The sequence below is a fragment of the Prionailurus viverrinus genome, chromosome F1 (genome assembly GCF_022837055.1).
Source record: "Prionailurus viverrinus isolate Anna chromosome F1, UM_Priviv_1.0, whole genome shotgun sequence".
NCBI lineage: Eukaryota > Metazoa > Chordata > Mammalia > Carnivora > Felidae > Prionailurus > Prionailurus viverrinus.
Genome location: NC_062577.1, coordinates 61,096,727 through 61,111,974, shown reverse-complemented (window position 1 = coordinate 61,111,974; position 15,248 = coordinate 61,096,727). Strand labels below are relative to the sequence as shown.

General features: G+C 41.7%; 1 protein-coding gene and 1 non-coding gene across 5 annotated transcripts in view; one reads left to right on the top strand and one right to left on the bottom strand.

Annotated features, from left to right (window-relative positions):
- The window catches only part of ATF6 (activating transcription factor 6), a 199,461-nt gene that overhangs the window by 8,800 nt on the left and 175,413 nt on the right, over positions 1 to 15,248 (top strand). For all 4 annotated transcript variants that reach the window (XM_047839838.1, XM_047839837.1, XM_047839840.1 and 1 more), the window contains 5 exons: positions 2,246 to 2,322; positions 5,637 to 5,724; positions 7,678 to 7,778; positions 10,462 to 10,591; positions 11,887 to 12,090. In XM_047839838.1, coding sequence (XP_047695794.1) covers positions 2,246 to 2,322; positions 5,637 to 5,724; positions 7,678 to 7,778; positions 10,462 to 10,591; positions 11,887 to 12,090 — 600 coding nt within the window. The remainder of the gene's footprint in view (positions 1 to 2,245; positions 2,323 to 5,636; positions 5,725 to 7,677; positions 7,779 to 10,461; positions 10,592 to 11,886; positions 12,091 to 15,248) is intronic.
- Positions 4,807 to 4,891, bottom strand: TRNAQ-UUG (transfer RNA glutamine (anticodon UUG)). Its single transcript has one exon. It is a non-coding gene; the product is annotated as a tRNA-Gln (tRNA).

Below are 15,248 nucleotides of genomic sequence, written 5' to 3'. Positions count from 1 at the left end.
CAGATGATGACACATAGAGCCCCATCACGCTCGTTGCCCTGCTTCCTCAGAAGCTGATATCTCAGTGTTGGGAAGGGTACAGAAGAAGAGGAAAGATGGGAGGGGAAGGAAGAATGGGAAGGAAAGGTAGGAAGCCAGATTATGGGTATACAGTTTTAAGACAGAACTGATGGGAGTTGCTGGCGGTTTGAATATGGAGAGTGAAGAAGAGAAGCTGAACAGTGACTCCGAGCAGGGTTTTTGACTTGAGCTCCCAGGAGAATTGAATTGTCGTTGACTGAGATGAGGACAAAGCAATAGGGGATTTGGCGGGGGGGGTGGGGGGTGGGGGTGGGGGGGGTGGGGTGGGGTGGTGGTGGTGGTGATCAGGAACTAAGTCTTGGATGTGCTAAGTTTGAGACCTCCAAGAGGAGATGACCCAAGAGGTGTATTGTGTGTGTACATGCATCTTGACGTATGGGCTGGACATGTATATTTGGGAATCCTTGGCATGTAGACTCCATTTAAAGCCGTGAACTCAGCTGAGATCACAGAGGGAGCGGAATAGATGGAAGAGTTTATGCTAAGCCCCCAGGGACAATTTCACACTAGGAGATGAGGAGGAACCGGCAAGGTAGGGTCAAGCAGTGAAGTGGAAGGAAAACCAGGTGATTGTGGTGATTTGGAAGCCAAGTGAAGCAGATGTTTCAGTTAATATGAAAGCATCAACTCTGTCAAATGTTGCCGATAGGTCAAGACGATGACCTTAAACCTGCCGTTGAATTTAGCAATATGGAGATCATTGGTGACGTTAATAACCATTTGTGTGTGGGAGAGGAGCTTGGTTAATGTAGCCTCCAGAAAGAGTGGGAGAGGAAAATGAGAGACGGCAGGTAGAGAGGACTCTTTCCAGGGTTTCAAGCGCCGTGTAAGGCTCACGGCCACAGTTACCTACTTCTGTGTTTGCCGCTCTGCCGCTGAGTGCGAGGCAGTCCTTTTGTGAGAGTTGTGCGAATAACCTTTCACTATCACTACACACAAAATTTGTTGCTAGGCATTATTTGGGTGTAGGTTGGTGAAACGATTGTGTCATTGGCCGAGTTAATGACAGACGGGCAGTGTTGCTCCTGTACATGTTATAAGTGAGGAAATCCCCAGAGCAGTTTCAGTGGCATGATACTGGGGAGGATAAGTTTGTTTTTGTTTTGAATTTTTTCAGTTTATTTATAATGAGAGAGAGAGAGAGAGTGAGAGAGGGAGCATGCAAGCAGAGGAGGGAAAGAGGGAGAAAAGAGAATCCCAAGCTGCATCACAGAGCCTGATGTGGCGCTGTATCCCATGAACCGTGAGATCATGACCTGAGCTGAAATCAAGAGTTGAACACTTAACTAACTGAGCCACCCAGGCGCCCCCTAGGGGGTATAAAAGCAAACTGCGATTTGGAAAACTGAAGTTCTTGAGATTCCAAAAATGTTAGAGAAAGTGGACACTTGACAGGTTGTGTGGTAATCAGCTGCCTTTGGCCTTGTCAGCGCCTTGACCTTTGTCTATAAGAAGTTGCAACTTCGTTTATTGAAGAATATTTTCTATGTCCATAAGTTGCTTGGCTTATAATGAAATCTTTTTTAATTTATTGCAGTCTTTTAAAAAAAGATTTTGTTTTTAAGTAATCTCTACACCCCATATGGGGCTTGAACTCATGACCCCAAGAGCAAGAGTCACATGCTCCACTGACTGAATCAGACAGGCGCCCCTATGATGAAATCTTACTAGGAAATTAGAATTAGTTAGATTTGCTGAAATAAATTTAACGGTTTAGACAAGTGAGTCCTTGATTGTTTAGATAGAAAGTTGGTTGCCCCCGCCACTTAAGGCTTGGATGACAGATACATAGTACATACGCTGCCGCTGCCGTAGTCCTCTCTTACCGTCGCTGCTGATCAGCCACAGTGCGTTTTCATGCTGAGTCCAGCTGTGGCCTCAGAATCCGTGTTAGTAATGTTCCAGAAAGTTACTACCATTTAGTCCATTGTGACCCGACATAAAACTTGTTAATCCCTGGTGTAAGGACTTCGATCGCAAGATAATAATTATGCGGGAACAACACATAAATTAGAAACAGCTTTGAATTGGTTGTCATTCACACGGCTAGAGTTTATCAGTAATAGTAATGGCTGATGAGGACCCCAACAGAGCTGGGTTACAGCGCTTAGTTCTTTTGTTGAAACGTTGAACTGACAGTTAATCTCTATTCTTTTGTGCGAAGATTCTACTCTGTTTGCTGAATTTGGCTATTTCACAGACACTGATGGCCTGCAGTTGGACACGACAAAGGAAACTTACGTAAGTATTCACTAGAGGGGAATGACTGAGTAACGTGATATTTAATCTTTAATCACTGCAAGATGGTTTCGGGATGACAGGTTTAGGCCAGTGATTTAAAGTTTAAATAACTTAGTGTTAAGTATGAAAATCAGCAGCCATTTTTTACCCAGTAAATTCAGGATTGTAGAAATTGCATCGATCTTGGCGTGAGAAGACCTGTGTTCTAAGTTTACTTTGGCCCCAGGGTTGGGTGACTTGGAAAAGTCAGTTCACTGCCTACTTTTTGGCTTCTATAGATACTTTGCTGCATAAGGGAAATGATGATGTTAAAGGGTGTACGTGAGTCGTGGGTCCACTCAAGTAGAACTTACTAACTTCCTTTTTAAAAGTTATGTATCCTTAGTGTAGAAAGCTCTCAAACTCAGACACATCCTTAGAAGTCTGTATAAAAGCTATCAGAGCACGTTGAATCCTCAAAAGTATTTTTTTTTTGGTCTTTTTTGTGTTCATACATAGTACGTTGGCCCATGGAGCTCTTATTTTGTCTTATTCTTTAATGGATGAGGTGCTGTTCACTTGGAAAGTGAACAGAGTGATTTTATATGTACATCAGTGAGGTTGGAGATTTGTTACTTACGTTTTAAGCCCTTATTAACCTGAGTATAAAAATACGTAGTGCTTACTTAGTGAGTTTCTCAGACATTTCTCAAAGAATAATTTAGCAGTTGTTTTAGTATGAATAAGTAGAAGAGAGTAGGATATAGAATTGATTAAAACAATTTTTTTTTTGTTTTTTTTTGAGAGAGAGAGAGAGAGAGACAGACAGACAGACAGAGTGTGAGTAGGGGAGGGGCAGAGAGAGAGAGGAGACACAGAATCTGAAGCAGGCTCCAGGCTCTGAGCTGTTAGCACAGAGCCGGTGTGGGGCTCGAACTCATGAACCGTGAGCTCGTGCTCACGCTTAAGTCAGACGCTTAACTGACCGAGCCACCCAGGTGCCCCCAGGATAGATTTTTAAAAATCAGTATGTGAACTTTTTTTTAAGCTATTTATTTTGAGAGAGAGAGCATGAGTCAGGGAGGGGCAGAAAGAAGGGGAGAGAGAATTCCAATGTGCCCTCAGTACATGAAATTTTAATGGCTTTGCTTACTTTGTGAGGTGTTTTAGAATGTGGTCTCTTGGTGGTGCCTTGGTGGCTCAGTTGGTTAAGCATCTGACTTCAGCTCAGGTCATGATCTCACAGCTCGTGAGTTCAAGCCTCATATTGGGCTTTCTGCTGTCAGCACAGAGCCTGCTTCAGATCCTTTCTCTCTCTCTTGAAGATAAATAAACATTAAAAAAAATTAGAATTTGGTCTCTTGATTACATTGGCTTTATTTGTTTTTAAAAATTTATTTATTTTTGAGACAGAGCAAGAGGGGGATGGGCAGAGAGAGGGAGAGGGAGAAAGAATCCCAAGCAGGCTTCATGCTGTCAGTGCAGACCCCGACGTGGGGCTTGAACTCATGAACTGTGAGATCATCACCTGAGCCTAAATCAAGAGTTGGTCACCCAACTGACTGAGCCACCCAGGAGCCCCTAAATTGGCTTTAAATATTGGGCGGTTGCCAAAGCAACTGATAGTCTTTTACAGCCTCTACAGCTAAAACCATCAAGAAACACTGTCGTAAATTTGAAAGGTTCAGGGATATATGGTTCTCATTTTATACCATTCTTACCTTCCACAAGGCATTCAGTCTTTCAGTTCCATGGTATTTCTAGTATCATGTGAAGGGGTTGGATTAGATGGTTTCTGAGGGCCCTTTCTACCTTTAAAATTGTGTCATTTTTCTTTCACACATTAGTAGATTTTTCCATGAGAAGTCATTGAAAAGCCAGAATAGAGAGGTATAGATATGTTTCACTTTACATAAAATAGGCCTGTTAAGTTTGCAACCAGATAGAATTCTTAGGCTGTAAAAAGTATTTGACTTTTTTGGCTGAAGACTGAGAGAAGCATCTCCGAAGTAGGTCACGTCCACTATTATATGTTTAAAAACTATTATATGTTTAAAAACTACTATAGCACTCAGGTAGGCTTTGTTGTTTAATTTACTTATGCCAACAAAGTTTAAGGATGTTTTTGGTTGCTGAAAGTATGAGGTTGCTTAGTTTCATGATGTGTAGATTCAAATAAGAGAAAAAAAAGCAAAGGGGATTGATTTAAAAAATGATTGTTTCATGACTTAAGTAGCTTTTTCTTTCTTTTCACATGAACTTCCATACATTCTTTTTATATAACTTGCACCAATATTCACTTAGTTAAGGGCAGTGTGATAAAACTGTTTTCCTTCTCTCTTTTTTAAAAAAAAATTTGTTTTTTTTAACGTTTACTCATTTTTGAGAGAGAGAGAGAGAGAGAGAGAGAGAGAGAGAGAGAGAGAGACAACGTGAGCGGGGTGGAGCAGAGAGAGGGAGACACAGAATCCAAAGCAGGCTCCAGGCCCTGAGCTGTCAGCACAGAGCCCAACGTGGGGCTCGAACCCATGAACCGGGAGATCATGACCTGAGCCAAAGTCAGATGCTCAACCAACTGAGCCAGTCAGGCACCCCACCTTCTCTCCTTTTGTTCTCAATAAAAATAAACCACAAAGTAGACGTTGTGAAATACTATGATTTTAGAAATTGTTACCAAATGGTTGTTAATTAAGAGATTAATCTTTATTTTTTGCCTGAGGCTTACTTTCTTTACTGTTGCGGTTTTATTATCTGTCACATTAAGTTAATATTAACTGCCTTGAACTTTGTAGTACTATTTATATATTGCTTACTTCTGTTTTTGTCTCCATAACCCTAGACACTTAAGATAATAGTACTGTCTTGATCTCAAACACCTGTGAGGGCTCTGAAATCATGTGACAGTTCTTTATGTATAATAATATAAGATGGCTATTCAGATGATCCAGAATATGCTTATATTTAAGTAAGAAACATTGTCATCTGAATGAAAAAAAAAAACTTTAAGAGTCCCTCTAAGAAGTGTATTGACTTCTATTTTGAGAAACCTAGTTTTATCTTCTAGGATTAAAAAAAAAATTAGAAATTTTATTTTAGAAGTTTGAAAAGGTACTGTATAGTAGAAAAAAGAAAATTGTCCATTTTTCTGTGGATCTCTTCTTGCTTACATAACCATTTTAATATTTGATATAATTGAAGATTCAGCTGAAGTCTCGTTATGAAGTTGGGTAGTAGCAGTTATATTATTTATGGCCAATTGTGTCTGAGGTTTGATTTCTAGATCTTTTTATTCTTCTAATATCCTTTTGCTGATATCCTTTTCCTGAAACCTACAGGAAAATAATTTTGATACTCTTGATTTTGACTTGGATTTGATGCCTTGGGAGACAGGCATTTTGGACATCAACAACCAGTTCTGTACAGGTAATGGTGTATTTCACTGGTAAATATTTTAAACAGATCCATTTTATTTTGTAGTTTGGTAACAGTCAATACTAGGTGGGGTTACTGGGCTACTTTGATGGGTCAAAAATTCCAGGGACTATATATTCTACTTTTGATGTGGCAGGGCACATATAAGTTTCTTGCCAGAATGGATATAAAGAATTTCATGTTATGTTTTAGTCACATAGTGAATTGAGAATTCATACCCAAAATCTTGATTTTGAATTATATACAATATCTCTGTAAGAGGTTAGCCTCTCTGAGAACCAGACAGAATTTAGGGAATCAAAGAGAAGAAGCTTGGGGTTACCCGAACTTGGGAAGTTGGTGTAGGGGTCCCATGCGTCTGATACACATGCTTCTGTGGAAGGGGCACCCCCCCTGGCTGATGCTAGTATCTTTAAGGAACCCTGTGAAAGTACGTTTGGGATGTGCTCAGAGAGGCTGGGACCTGGAGGAAACGGTCACTTCTGGGATGAAGCTGACGGGAGGAGGAAGAAACCCCCTTCTCCCCTCTCTTCCCTTTAGCGTCCTTCGGGTATCTCCCACTGATGGGGCCTAAAAGGGAGCCAGCTGGGACATGTCTTAATAATGTGCGTCGCAGACTATAAATAGGAGGTAGACTTAGCGCGGAGAGATAGTGAGTCAGTCAGTCACCCGCACATCCTCCCATCCAAATTGCAGTCCTCCCCACCCCTGCATGTCCCAGTCCCTCATTTTATATATTCCTGTGTCTTGCTCAATACCTGTCTTCCCTCAAAGAATATGGGCCACCCAAGGCCGGTGTTCTGGTTACTATTGTCAGGTAGCAAACTACTCTAGAACTTTGTGGCTTAAAACAACAACCGTTTTATTATGCTCCCAGGATCAGTGAGTCAGGACAGGGTACGCCAAGGGTGGCTTTTTTCCGCCGTGTGATGTCCAGACCGCAACTGGGAAGATTGAAAGGCTGGAGTAGCTTGAAAGTTGGGGGCTAGAATTACCTTAATATCTCTTCACTCACGTTATCTCTTGCCTGGCCCGAATGGCTTGATGCCCAGGAGTGTCAGAGCACCTGCACCTGGTCTTTCTGTGCGGCTGAGCTTGCTCTCAGCTTGGTGGTCTCACGCAGTCAGCCTTCAGAGGCTCCGATCTAAGTGTTCCAGCACGCAGAGTAGAAGCTGCGTTTGCCTAACGTCTCCCGGCCTTGGAATCCATGGAGCGTGACTTCTATACTCTGTTGATGGAAGGAGTCCTAAGACCCCCTTGCTTCAAACGGAGGGAAACAGATGCTGCTTCTCACTGGGGAAGGGCAAGATCACATTACAGATTAGGAGGGATGGTAGAGATTTTGCAGCTAACTCTGGACAGTGCAGTCTGTTGCAGGGATGTGCCCTCTCTCATTCCCACCCTGTCGCAGACTTGACACCCAGGAACGTGGCCTCGGCTGTAGTTGCTCGAAAGATGTGAACAGTACGTGCGATTTAATCGTACTGCCACGAGTGTTTTCCAAAATACTTGTTGCCGATTTCCTATACTTCGAAAAGTGATTTTTGGACGAACCTGTAATGTTTTGCATATGGTATAATATTCCGAAGGTCCAACAAGTCTGTATGGTAGAAAGATGTCTCCTTCAGCTGCCGTTCCTCAGCCAGCACGTTTTCCCCAGAGACAACCACAGTTACCGATGTGTTCATGTTTATCCTTCCAGAGAACTAGTGCACCTGAGGGAAAATACATACATATGCACGTATATCATTTATTATACAAATGGTAGCCTACTCGATTCACTGTTTTCTGCATCTTGAATTTACATTCGATGATGTGTTTTGGTGACCTTGGCTTCAATGTGATTGGATTTTAAGAGTAGATTTTACCTTCTTTCCTCCTAACTGTATTCTGAGTTTGTATGGTGCAGCGGGAAAATTTTTACTCCATGTTTCTCCGTTAAAGGCATTAAGGCAGAGCCTCAGCCACCTTCTCCAGCCTCTTCGAGTTGTTCAGTCTCCTCTCCTCAGTCCGTGGACTCTTGTTCTTCAACCCAGCACGTTCCTGTAAGTAGCCAGTCTTTTACTGTGATTTTTTAAAAAAATTTTTTTGAAGTTTTTTTAAAATTTATTTTTGAGAGACAGAGACAGAGTGCACGTGGGGGAGGGGCAGAGAGAGGGAGACACAGAATCTGAAGCAGGCTTCAGGCTCTGAGCTGTCAGCACAGAGCCTGACGCGGGGCTCGAACTCACACACCGCGAGATCATGACCTAAGCTGAAGTCAGACGCTTAACCGACTGAGCCACCCCAGGCGCCCCCTTTTATGGTGATTTTACAGTGATCTTGATTATAATGCTGTCTGGGAATTCTGCATGTGGAAGAGGCAGTTAACATTTATTAAATGCTACTGTGAATCTTATTATCTCCTTTAATCCTGAGGGAATGGAGTCTTGAGGAAGGGCCTTGGGAGGGCAATAAATTCTTTGTCTCTTTGGTTTTGCCCTCCTTCCCCTATGTTCTTGCCTTCATGATTTCATTTTCTTTGCACTTTACCAGTATCCAGTATTTTTTTTTTGTTTTGTTTATTGGCTTACTGTCTTTTCTCCCTGGTGCCCTCTCTCCTGCCTGTTAGAATATACATTCTTTGAGGACAGGGAAGGCTCTAAGATGGTCTGTTTTTGTAATGCTTTGGTCATAGAACCTAGAATGGATTTTTTTTTTAAATTTTTTTTTTAATGTTTTATTTTTGAGAGAGAAAGATAGAGAGCGAGCAATCAAGCAGGTGAGGGGCAGACAGAGGGAGACACAGAATCCGAAGCAGGCTCCAGGCTCTGAGCTGTTAGCACAGAGCCCGACGTGGGGCTCGAACTCAAAAACCGTGAGATCATAACCTGAGCCGAAGTCCGACACTCAGCCGACTGAGCCCCCCAGGTGCCCCATAGTTTTTGTTTTTTTGTTTTTTTGGTTTTTTTTTGATGTTAAGAAAGTATCCCTCTAATTCTTGTGTTTTAGGACTTTTATGAGGAATACTTGCTGAATGTTAGGCGATAACCTTTTAAGCATCTAAGGCCATGAAGATAATCGTATCCTCTTGTGTTGTTATCTTGTACTCTTTGGTTTCTCCCAGATACACTCTGAAGTACTGTAAGGTTCATAGAGCCCAGTGTGTGGCTGGGGCTGAGTAGTTGTTGAGGATCAGTGAGCGACACAGCTCTCATTCTCACCGGCATGACTGGGAATGACCATTTCTCCCCTATTTTCTCCAGGTCATTTTAACTTCTTTTCTTCTGATCGAAAAATAACAAAACAAAAAAAAAAGATTTTTAAAAAAAACGTGCCTTTAGCTGCCATTTGCATTTTTTTCATTGAAGTGGCTGTTCCTGTCCTTGTCTATCTTGGGCAGATATGTGCCCCAGTATTTATCTTTTAACTTTACTTATGGTCTATTTTTTTTTTTTTATTATCTATTTATTAAAAAAAATTTTTTTTAATGTTTATTTATTTTTGAGACAGAGGGAGTGCGAGTGAGGGGCAGAGAGAGAGGGAGACACAGAATCTGAAACAGGCTCCAGGCTCCGAGCTGTCAGCACAGAGCCCGATGTGGGGCTCGAACCCACAAACTGGGAGATCATGACCCGAGCCGAAGTCAGGCACTCAACGGACTGAGCCCCCCAGGCGCCCCTGGTCTATTTTTTATTATAAAATATTTTAATTACTGTTTGTTCAAATTTCTTCTTCCTTTATGGCTTCTGGGTTTTTGTTGTTGTTGTTGTTTTAAATTAAGGGAGCCTACGTTACACTTAGAGTAAACGAATATTCTCTTAATTAAAAAAAAATATTTTTTTAAGTTTATTTATTTATTTTTGAGAGAGAGAGAGAGAGGGAATATCCCAAGCAGACTCCACGCCACCAGTGTAGAGCCCAGTGTGGAGCTCGAACCCACGAACTGTGAAATCATGACCCAAGCCGAAATCAAGTCAGGTGCTCAACCTGCTGAGCCACCCAGGCGCCCCTCTCAATTTTCCTTTTAATACTCTTACAGAGTATTTTGAAGATGGTATGATGTATTTATGTATGTCTATTCTATTATTATATGTAACATCTTTTTCTCTCAAAATAGAAATGCTACTTTTATCCTATGTTAAATTTCCGTATGCCAACAAAATGAGACAGATCCGCTAAATGTTAAGACTTGGAAAATGTTATCTTTGTACATCTCTGTATTACCAATTCATCCATTAAATAAAATAGCCCTGTTCCTTTTAGTGTTTGTCTTTCTTTCAAAACATGTGGGACAAAGACGGCATTAATAAATAAAGAATAAAAATTAGTAAGAACTATTTGTTTTGAGTTTCTTGTAAGACTGAATAGGAGATTGGGGGAAAAGGATATTGGCATTTTCACCATAGACTTATCATATACTAAATGTTTGTATAGCTAGGAACCAAATATATACCAAGCTTGTGGGAGGAAACGAAGAAGCAGATCAGTGATTCCCATCTTTAATATGAGAGGAATAACATAGAATACTCTGCAGTTCGGGTTATTTTTCCCTAGTATTGATGGATAATGCTTATTTATCCAGACTCTTAGTACTTAGTATACAAAGTTTCAAATATATTACACCTTTGCCTTGAAGTTGTCCTGAAGCGTTTATCTGTTTATGTATGGATCTTGCCCCTCTAAGCAATTTCTGCTCAAGGACTGTATGCTTCTGCATGAATCTGTTTGTGTTTCATGTTGCTACAGGAGGAGTTGGATTTGTCTTCTGCTTCCCAGATGTCTCCCCTTTCCTTGTACGGTGAAAGCTCTCATAGTCCCTCCTCAGCAGAGCCACTGAAAGAAGATAAGCCCATCATTGGCCCTAGGAGCAGAGTTGGTATGACTCCATGTCCTAACTTGGACTGAGCTTAGGTTCCGTTTTTAAAAAGAAAACGTTGGATTAAGTTCATGTTTAGTAAGCTGGGTTTTTGGTTTTAAAAGAGTGGACCTGTTTTGTTTGTTATGGTTAGTTAATGTGGAGAGGAAAGGCAGGGAATCATCTTCTTTGGTTGTTTTGTCTTTATAGGTGAAAAATGCTTTGAAGTAGAAGTAGGCCTCATCATTTTCAAGAGAGAATGCAAAGATTCGGTTAGATATTGATTGTGAGGGCCATTTAGTTGTGACATTTATTACCTCTTAATCTTTAGGCTTTATTCAGTGATTTTAGCTGTTCTCCTTTACCAGTTCATATATCCCCTTCCCAACGCTGCAGCTTGGTCACAAAGGAAGATCTCACTACTTATATATATATATATATATATTTTTTTTTAACGTTTATTTATTTTTGAGACAGAGAGAGACAGAGCATGAACAGGGGAGGGGCAGAGAGAGAGAGAGACACAGAATCTGAAACAGGCTCCAGGCTCTGAGCTGTCAGCACAGAGCCCGACGCGGGGCTCGAACTCACGGACCGCGAGATCGTGACCTGAGCCGAAGTCGGCCACTTAACCGACTGAGCCACCCAGGCGCCCCTAATTCTTTTTTTTTTTTAATGTTTATTTATTTCTGAGATAGAGACAGAGCATGAGTGGGGGGAGGGGCAGAGAGAGAGAGAGGGAGAGGGAAACAATCTGAAGCAGGCTCCAGGCTCCGAGCTGTCAGCACAGACCCCGACGCGGGGCTCAAACTCACAAACTCTGAGATCATGACCCGAGCCGAGGTTGGTCGCTCAACCAACTGAGCCACCCAGGCGCCCCTCTCACTATTTATAAAATAAATAAGTCATGGAGATGTCGTGTATAGCATGGTGACTGTAGTTAATAATACTGTGTTGCATATTAGAAAATTGCTAAGAGATTACATCTTAAGAATTATCATCCTAAAAATTGTAACTGTGCTAACGTGGTAATTCGACTTACTGTGATGATCATTACATGATACAAATACCGAATCATGTCGTACACCTGAAATTAATATAAGGTTATATATCAATTGTACCTGAAAAGAAAAGGGGAAGACCTCAGATTAAGGACCTTTCTTGAGTCCAGTAAGATCTAGAGTGGCTATGCTTAAACTCCAGTTGAGGATACTTACTAAGAAGTCAAGATAATGTGTAGAAAAAGGTGTATAATGGAAGCTGTGTTCTGGGAATTGCTTTCAGATTGATTTGTGATTTGTTTGGATTTTCTCCAGCAAATGGAATGACTCCAAAGAAAAAAATTCAGATGACTTCAAAACCTTCAATTCAGCCCAAGCCTTTAATACTTCCAGCAGCACCCAAGACTCAGACAAACTCCAGCGTTCCAGCAAAAACCATCATAATTCAGACACTGCCAACACTGATGCCATTGGCAAAGCAGCAACCAATTATCAGCATACATCCTGCACCCGCTAAAGGTACCTGAGTAGAATCCGAGGCTGCGTGTGTTTAAGTGATGGGCACTAAGGTTGCGTCATGTTGTTTGTTTTATCTTGGGTTATAATTTCTGAGCACACGCTGAGTGCCAGGAATTGTCCTTGGTTTTGAGGATTCGCAGAGATAACTAATACGTGGTTCCTATCGTAACAAGGGAGATAGCTCTCCAGATGAGTTATGTTTGATACGTCTTTTTTCTTACAGTTTTAGTTAGGAAAATAACTGTCAGGCTTGTGATTTTGTATAGCCACTTGTAATGAAGAAGAAGATCTGGGAAACTTCCTTGGTATCATTTCATCTTGAGGTTTTTGTGTCTATGAACTCTTGTTTTTTGTTTTAAACTTTTTTTTAACGTTTATTTATTTTTGAGAGAGAGGGACAGAAAAAGTGCACACGAGCAGGGGAGGGACAGAGAGAAAGAGGGACAGAGGATCCAGATCAGGCTCTGCGCTGGCAGCAGAGAGCCCGATGTGGGACTTGAACTCACAAACCATGAGGTCATGAAGTCAGATGCTTAACCGACTGAGCCACCCAGACGCCCCTGAACTCTTGTTTTTAAGAACAGGTCAGCATGTAAAATAACATTACAGGTCTAATAGGTGAGTTTTGGCAAAAGGATCAGGCTCTTAGTCTCTGCAGAGGCAACATGGTTTGGTAAACATGATTGTGAGTAGGGACATTAGAAAGGAATCTGGGGGCGCCTGGGTGGCTCAGTCGCTTGGGTGTCGGACTTTGGCTCAGGTCGTGGTCTCATGGTTTGTGAGTTTGAGCCCCGCATCGGGCTCGGTGCTGACAGCTCGGAGCCTGGAGCCTGGAGCCTGCTTTGGATTCTGTGTCTTCTCCTCTCTCTGCCCCTCCCCCACTTGTCCTCTGTCTCTATCAAAAATAAATAAATGTAAAAAAATAAAATAAAATAAGAAAAAAAGACAAGAATCTGAATGCTTGTCTTCATGTAGTTAAGAATGTGTGTGTTTCTATATTTTATCCACCAGATGGCCTCACATACTTGATTCTGCAGGAATTACATCTAGCATTGCAAGAAGTTATTGAGAGAAGTTCATGTTTGAGGATTTGGTAACTGTGCAGATATAGGAATCATTTGCACATGGAGATGTCTTAGGCAGATTGCCTATCACTCTCTTCATATTGCTATGTGCACACAAGAGTAAAGGAAAACTTGTTTATCGTTCTTTCCCTGAATTTAGGACTAGGTCTTAATGGGGCATGGGTTATAAACAAACCACCATTGTTACACTTGTCTTTATGGCGCTGTTCCCGGTTCTGGGTTGTTCATTCACTTCTTTGGAGCAAGAAGAGCAAGTTTTAATGAGAGCAAAGGTCATAAATTTGATTTCTAGTTAATTTGTTAGTTTTGTTCTATTCCAAGGTCGTGAACAATAGGACATTGACAAAGAGGAGAACCAGGTGGGAGACTGGACAAGCCAGTGAAAAATCCATCAATCTCTACCACCCCCCCCCCCCCCCCCCCTCCGACAAACCTGAGATACCTGTGCTTTCAGTGCAGGGTCAGAACTGCTGCCTTTATCGTGGGAAAAATAGTGGTCCTACAGAATGGGTGTGCTTGTGGTCTGTGAATGGATGTAAAGTGTTCATGAACTCCTTGAAATAAGATGTAAGATTTATTGTATATGTGCATTTTTTAAGGAGTAGTCTCCAAAACTTTTATCGGGATTTCAGAAGGGTCTGTATCTTCCCAAAGGCTAAGAATTTAAACTTGTGAAGAACCTCGTTATAGTTCCTGTAATGTATTAAAACACAAGTATACAAAGCAACACTTGACATTATTATGACAAGTGTGTAAAGCAAAGGGTATTGCTAAGAATTTGCTCTTAGCAGATCATGCTTGAGTGATAGAAGACAAACTGTTCTTTTCTGAGCAGGTTATCAGGTTCAGAAACCTGAATCACACATTATTCAGAATGTCAGTGCCTTCCCATTATCTGAAGATAGTACTTACGTTTGGGGAGCAGGTGCTAATATAAGGTGCTTGTCTGTTTTTGTAGTACAGTCTAGAGAGTTGGTATTATTAAAACATACAGATTTAAGTATGTCTTCCATTTATTTGAAATAGGTAGAGGGGAGATACAGGAAAGGCATTTTACAGGTAATCAACATAAGTATCAGCAGTAAATATTTTACTATTAAAAGAGAAGGAATTCCTACAGGATCAAGTTCAAATTCTCTCACTTGGAAGTTAAGCGCACCATGGTTTGGCTCTAGTTTCGTTTTCTAACTTTACATTATAATCACTCCTTTTTATAAACCCAACTTCCTCTTCTAGCCCGATGAATCTGGCCGCTGTCCCTTGAATTCTCATGTTTTCCCTAGTTTCTTGGCTCAGACCGTTCTGTCTGCCTGGAACAGTTTCTGCCCCTAAGTCCGCTAAGACTGTTAGGAGGAGTGCAGGTGAGGGCTGGTGAAAGCCTGCTGTATCAGTGAGAATGGAGATCCAGGATAGAGAGTGCGAGTATGGAAAAGTGCAGAATCACAGGCTTGGTGGTTGGATGGTTTGGAAGGGGAATGAAGGATAGAGCGGAATGTATCCTGTTTTGGGCTTTTTTTTTTTTTTTTTAAATTTTTTAATGTTTATTCATTTTTGATAGAGTGCAAGCAGGGGAGGCGCAGAGAGAGAGGGAGACACAGAATCCGAAGCAGGCTCCAGGCTCTGAGCTGTCAGCGCAGAGCCCGATGCGGGGCTCGAACCCACGAACTGCGAGATCATGACGTGGGCTGAAGTCGGACGCTCAACCGACTGAGCCACCCAAGCACCCCCTGTCTTGGGCTTTTTGAGTGGATGATAGCGCAAGTCATTGAAACGGACGATGGAAGTGATATAACTTGCCCCAGGTCATTCTGCTCAGGAGAGGTAGAGTCAGAACCTGGGCCCAGGGGGTCTGGCTCACGGCCTGTAATTAGTCACCATACTACTTTGTTGCCGCTAAAAGAACGCAGAGATGTGCCCCTTGATCTCAACAATTCTAATTGGGAGTTAACACATTTATGTAAACAGTTAAATAGCAGCCACTATGAGAACTAATGAATTAATAATACATGCAGTACCCTTCGTGGAAGCTATTATTATACAGAAATGGCAGTTAATAACAGCCAACATTGAGGT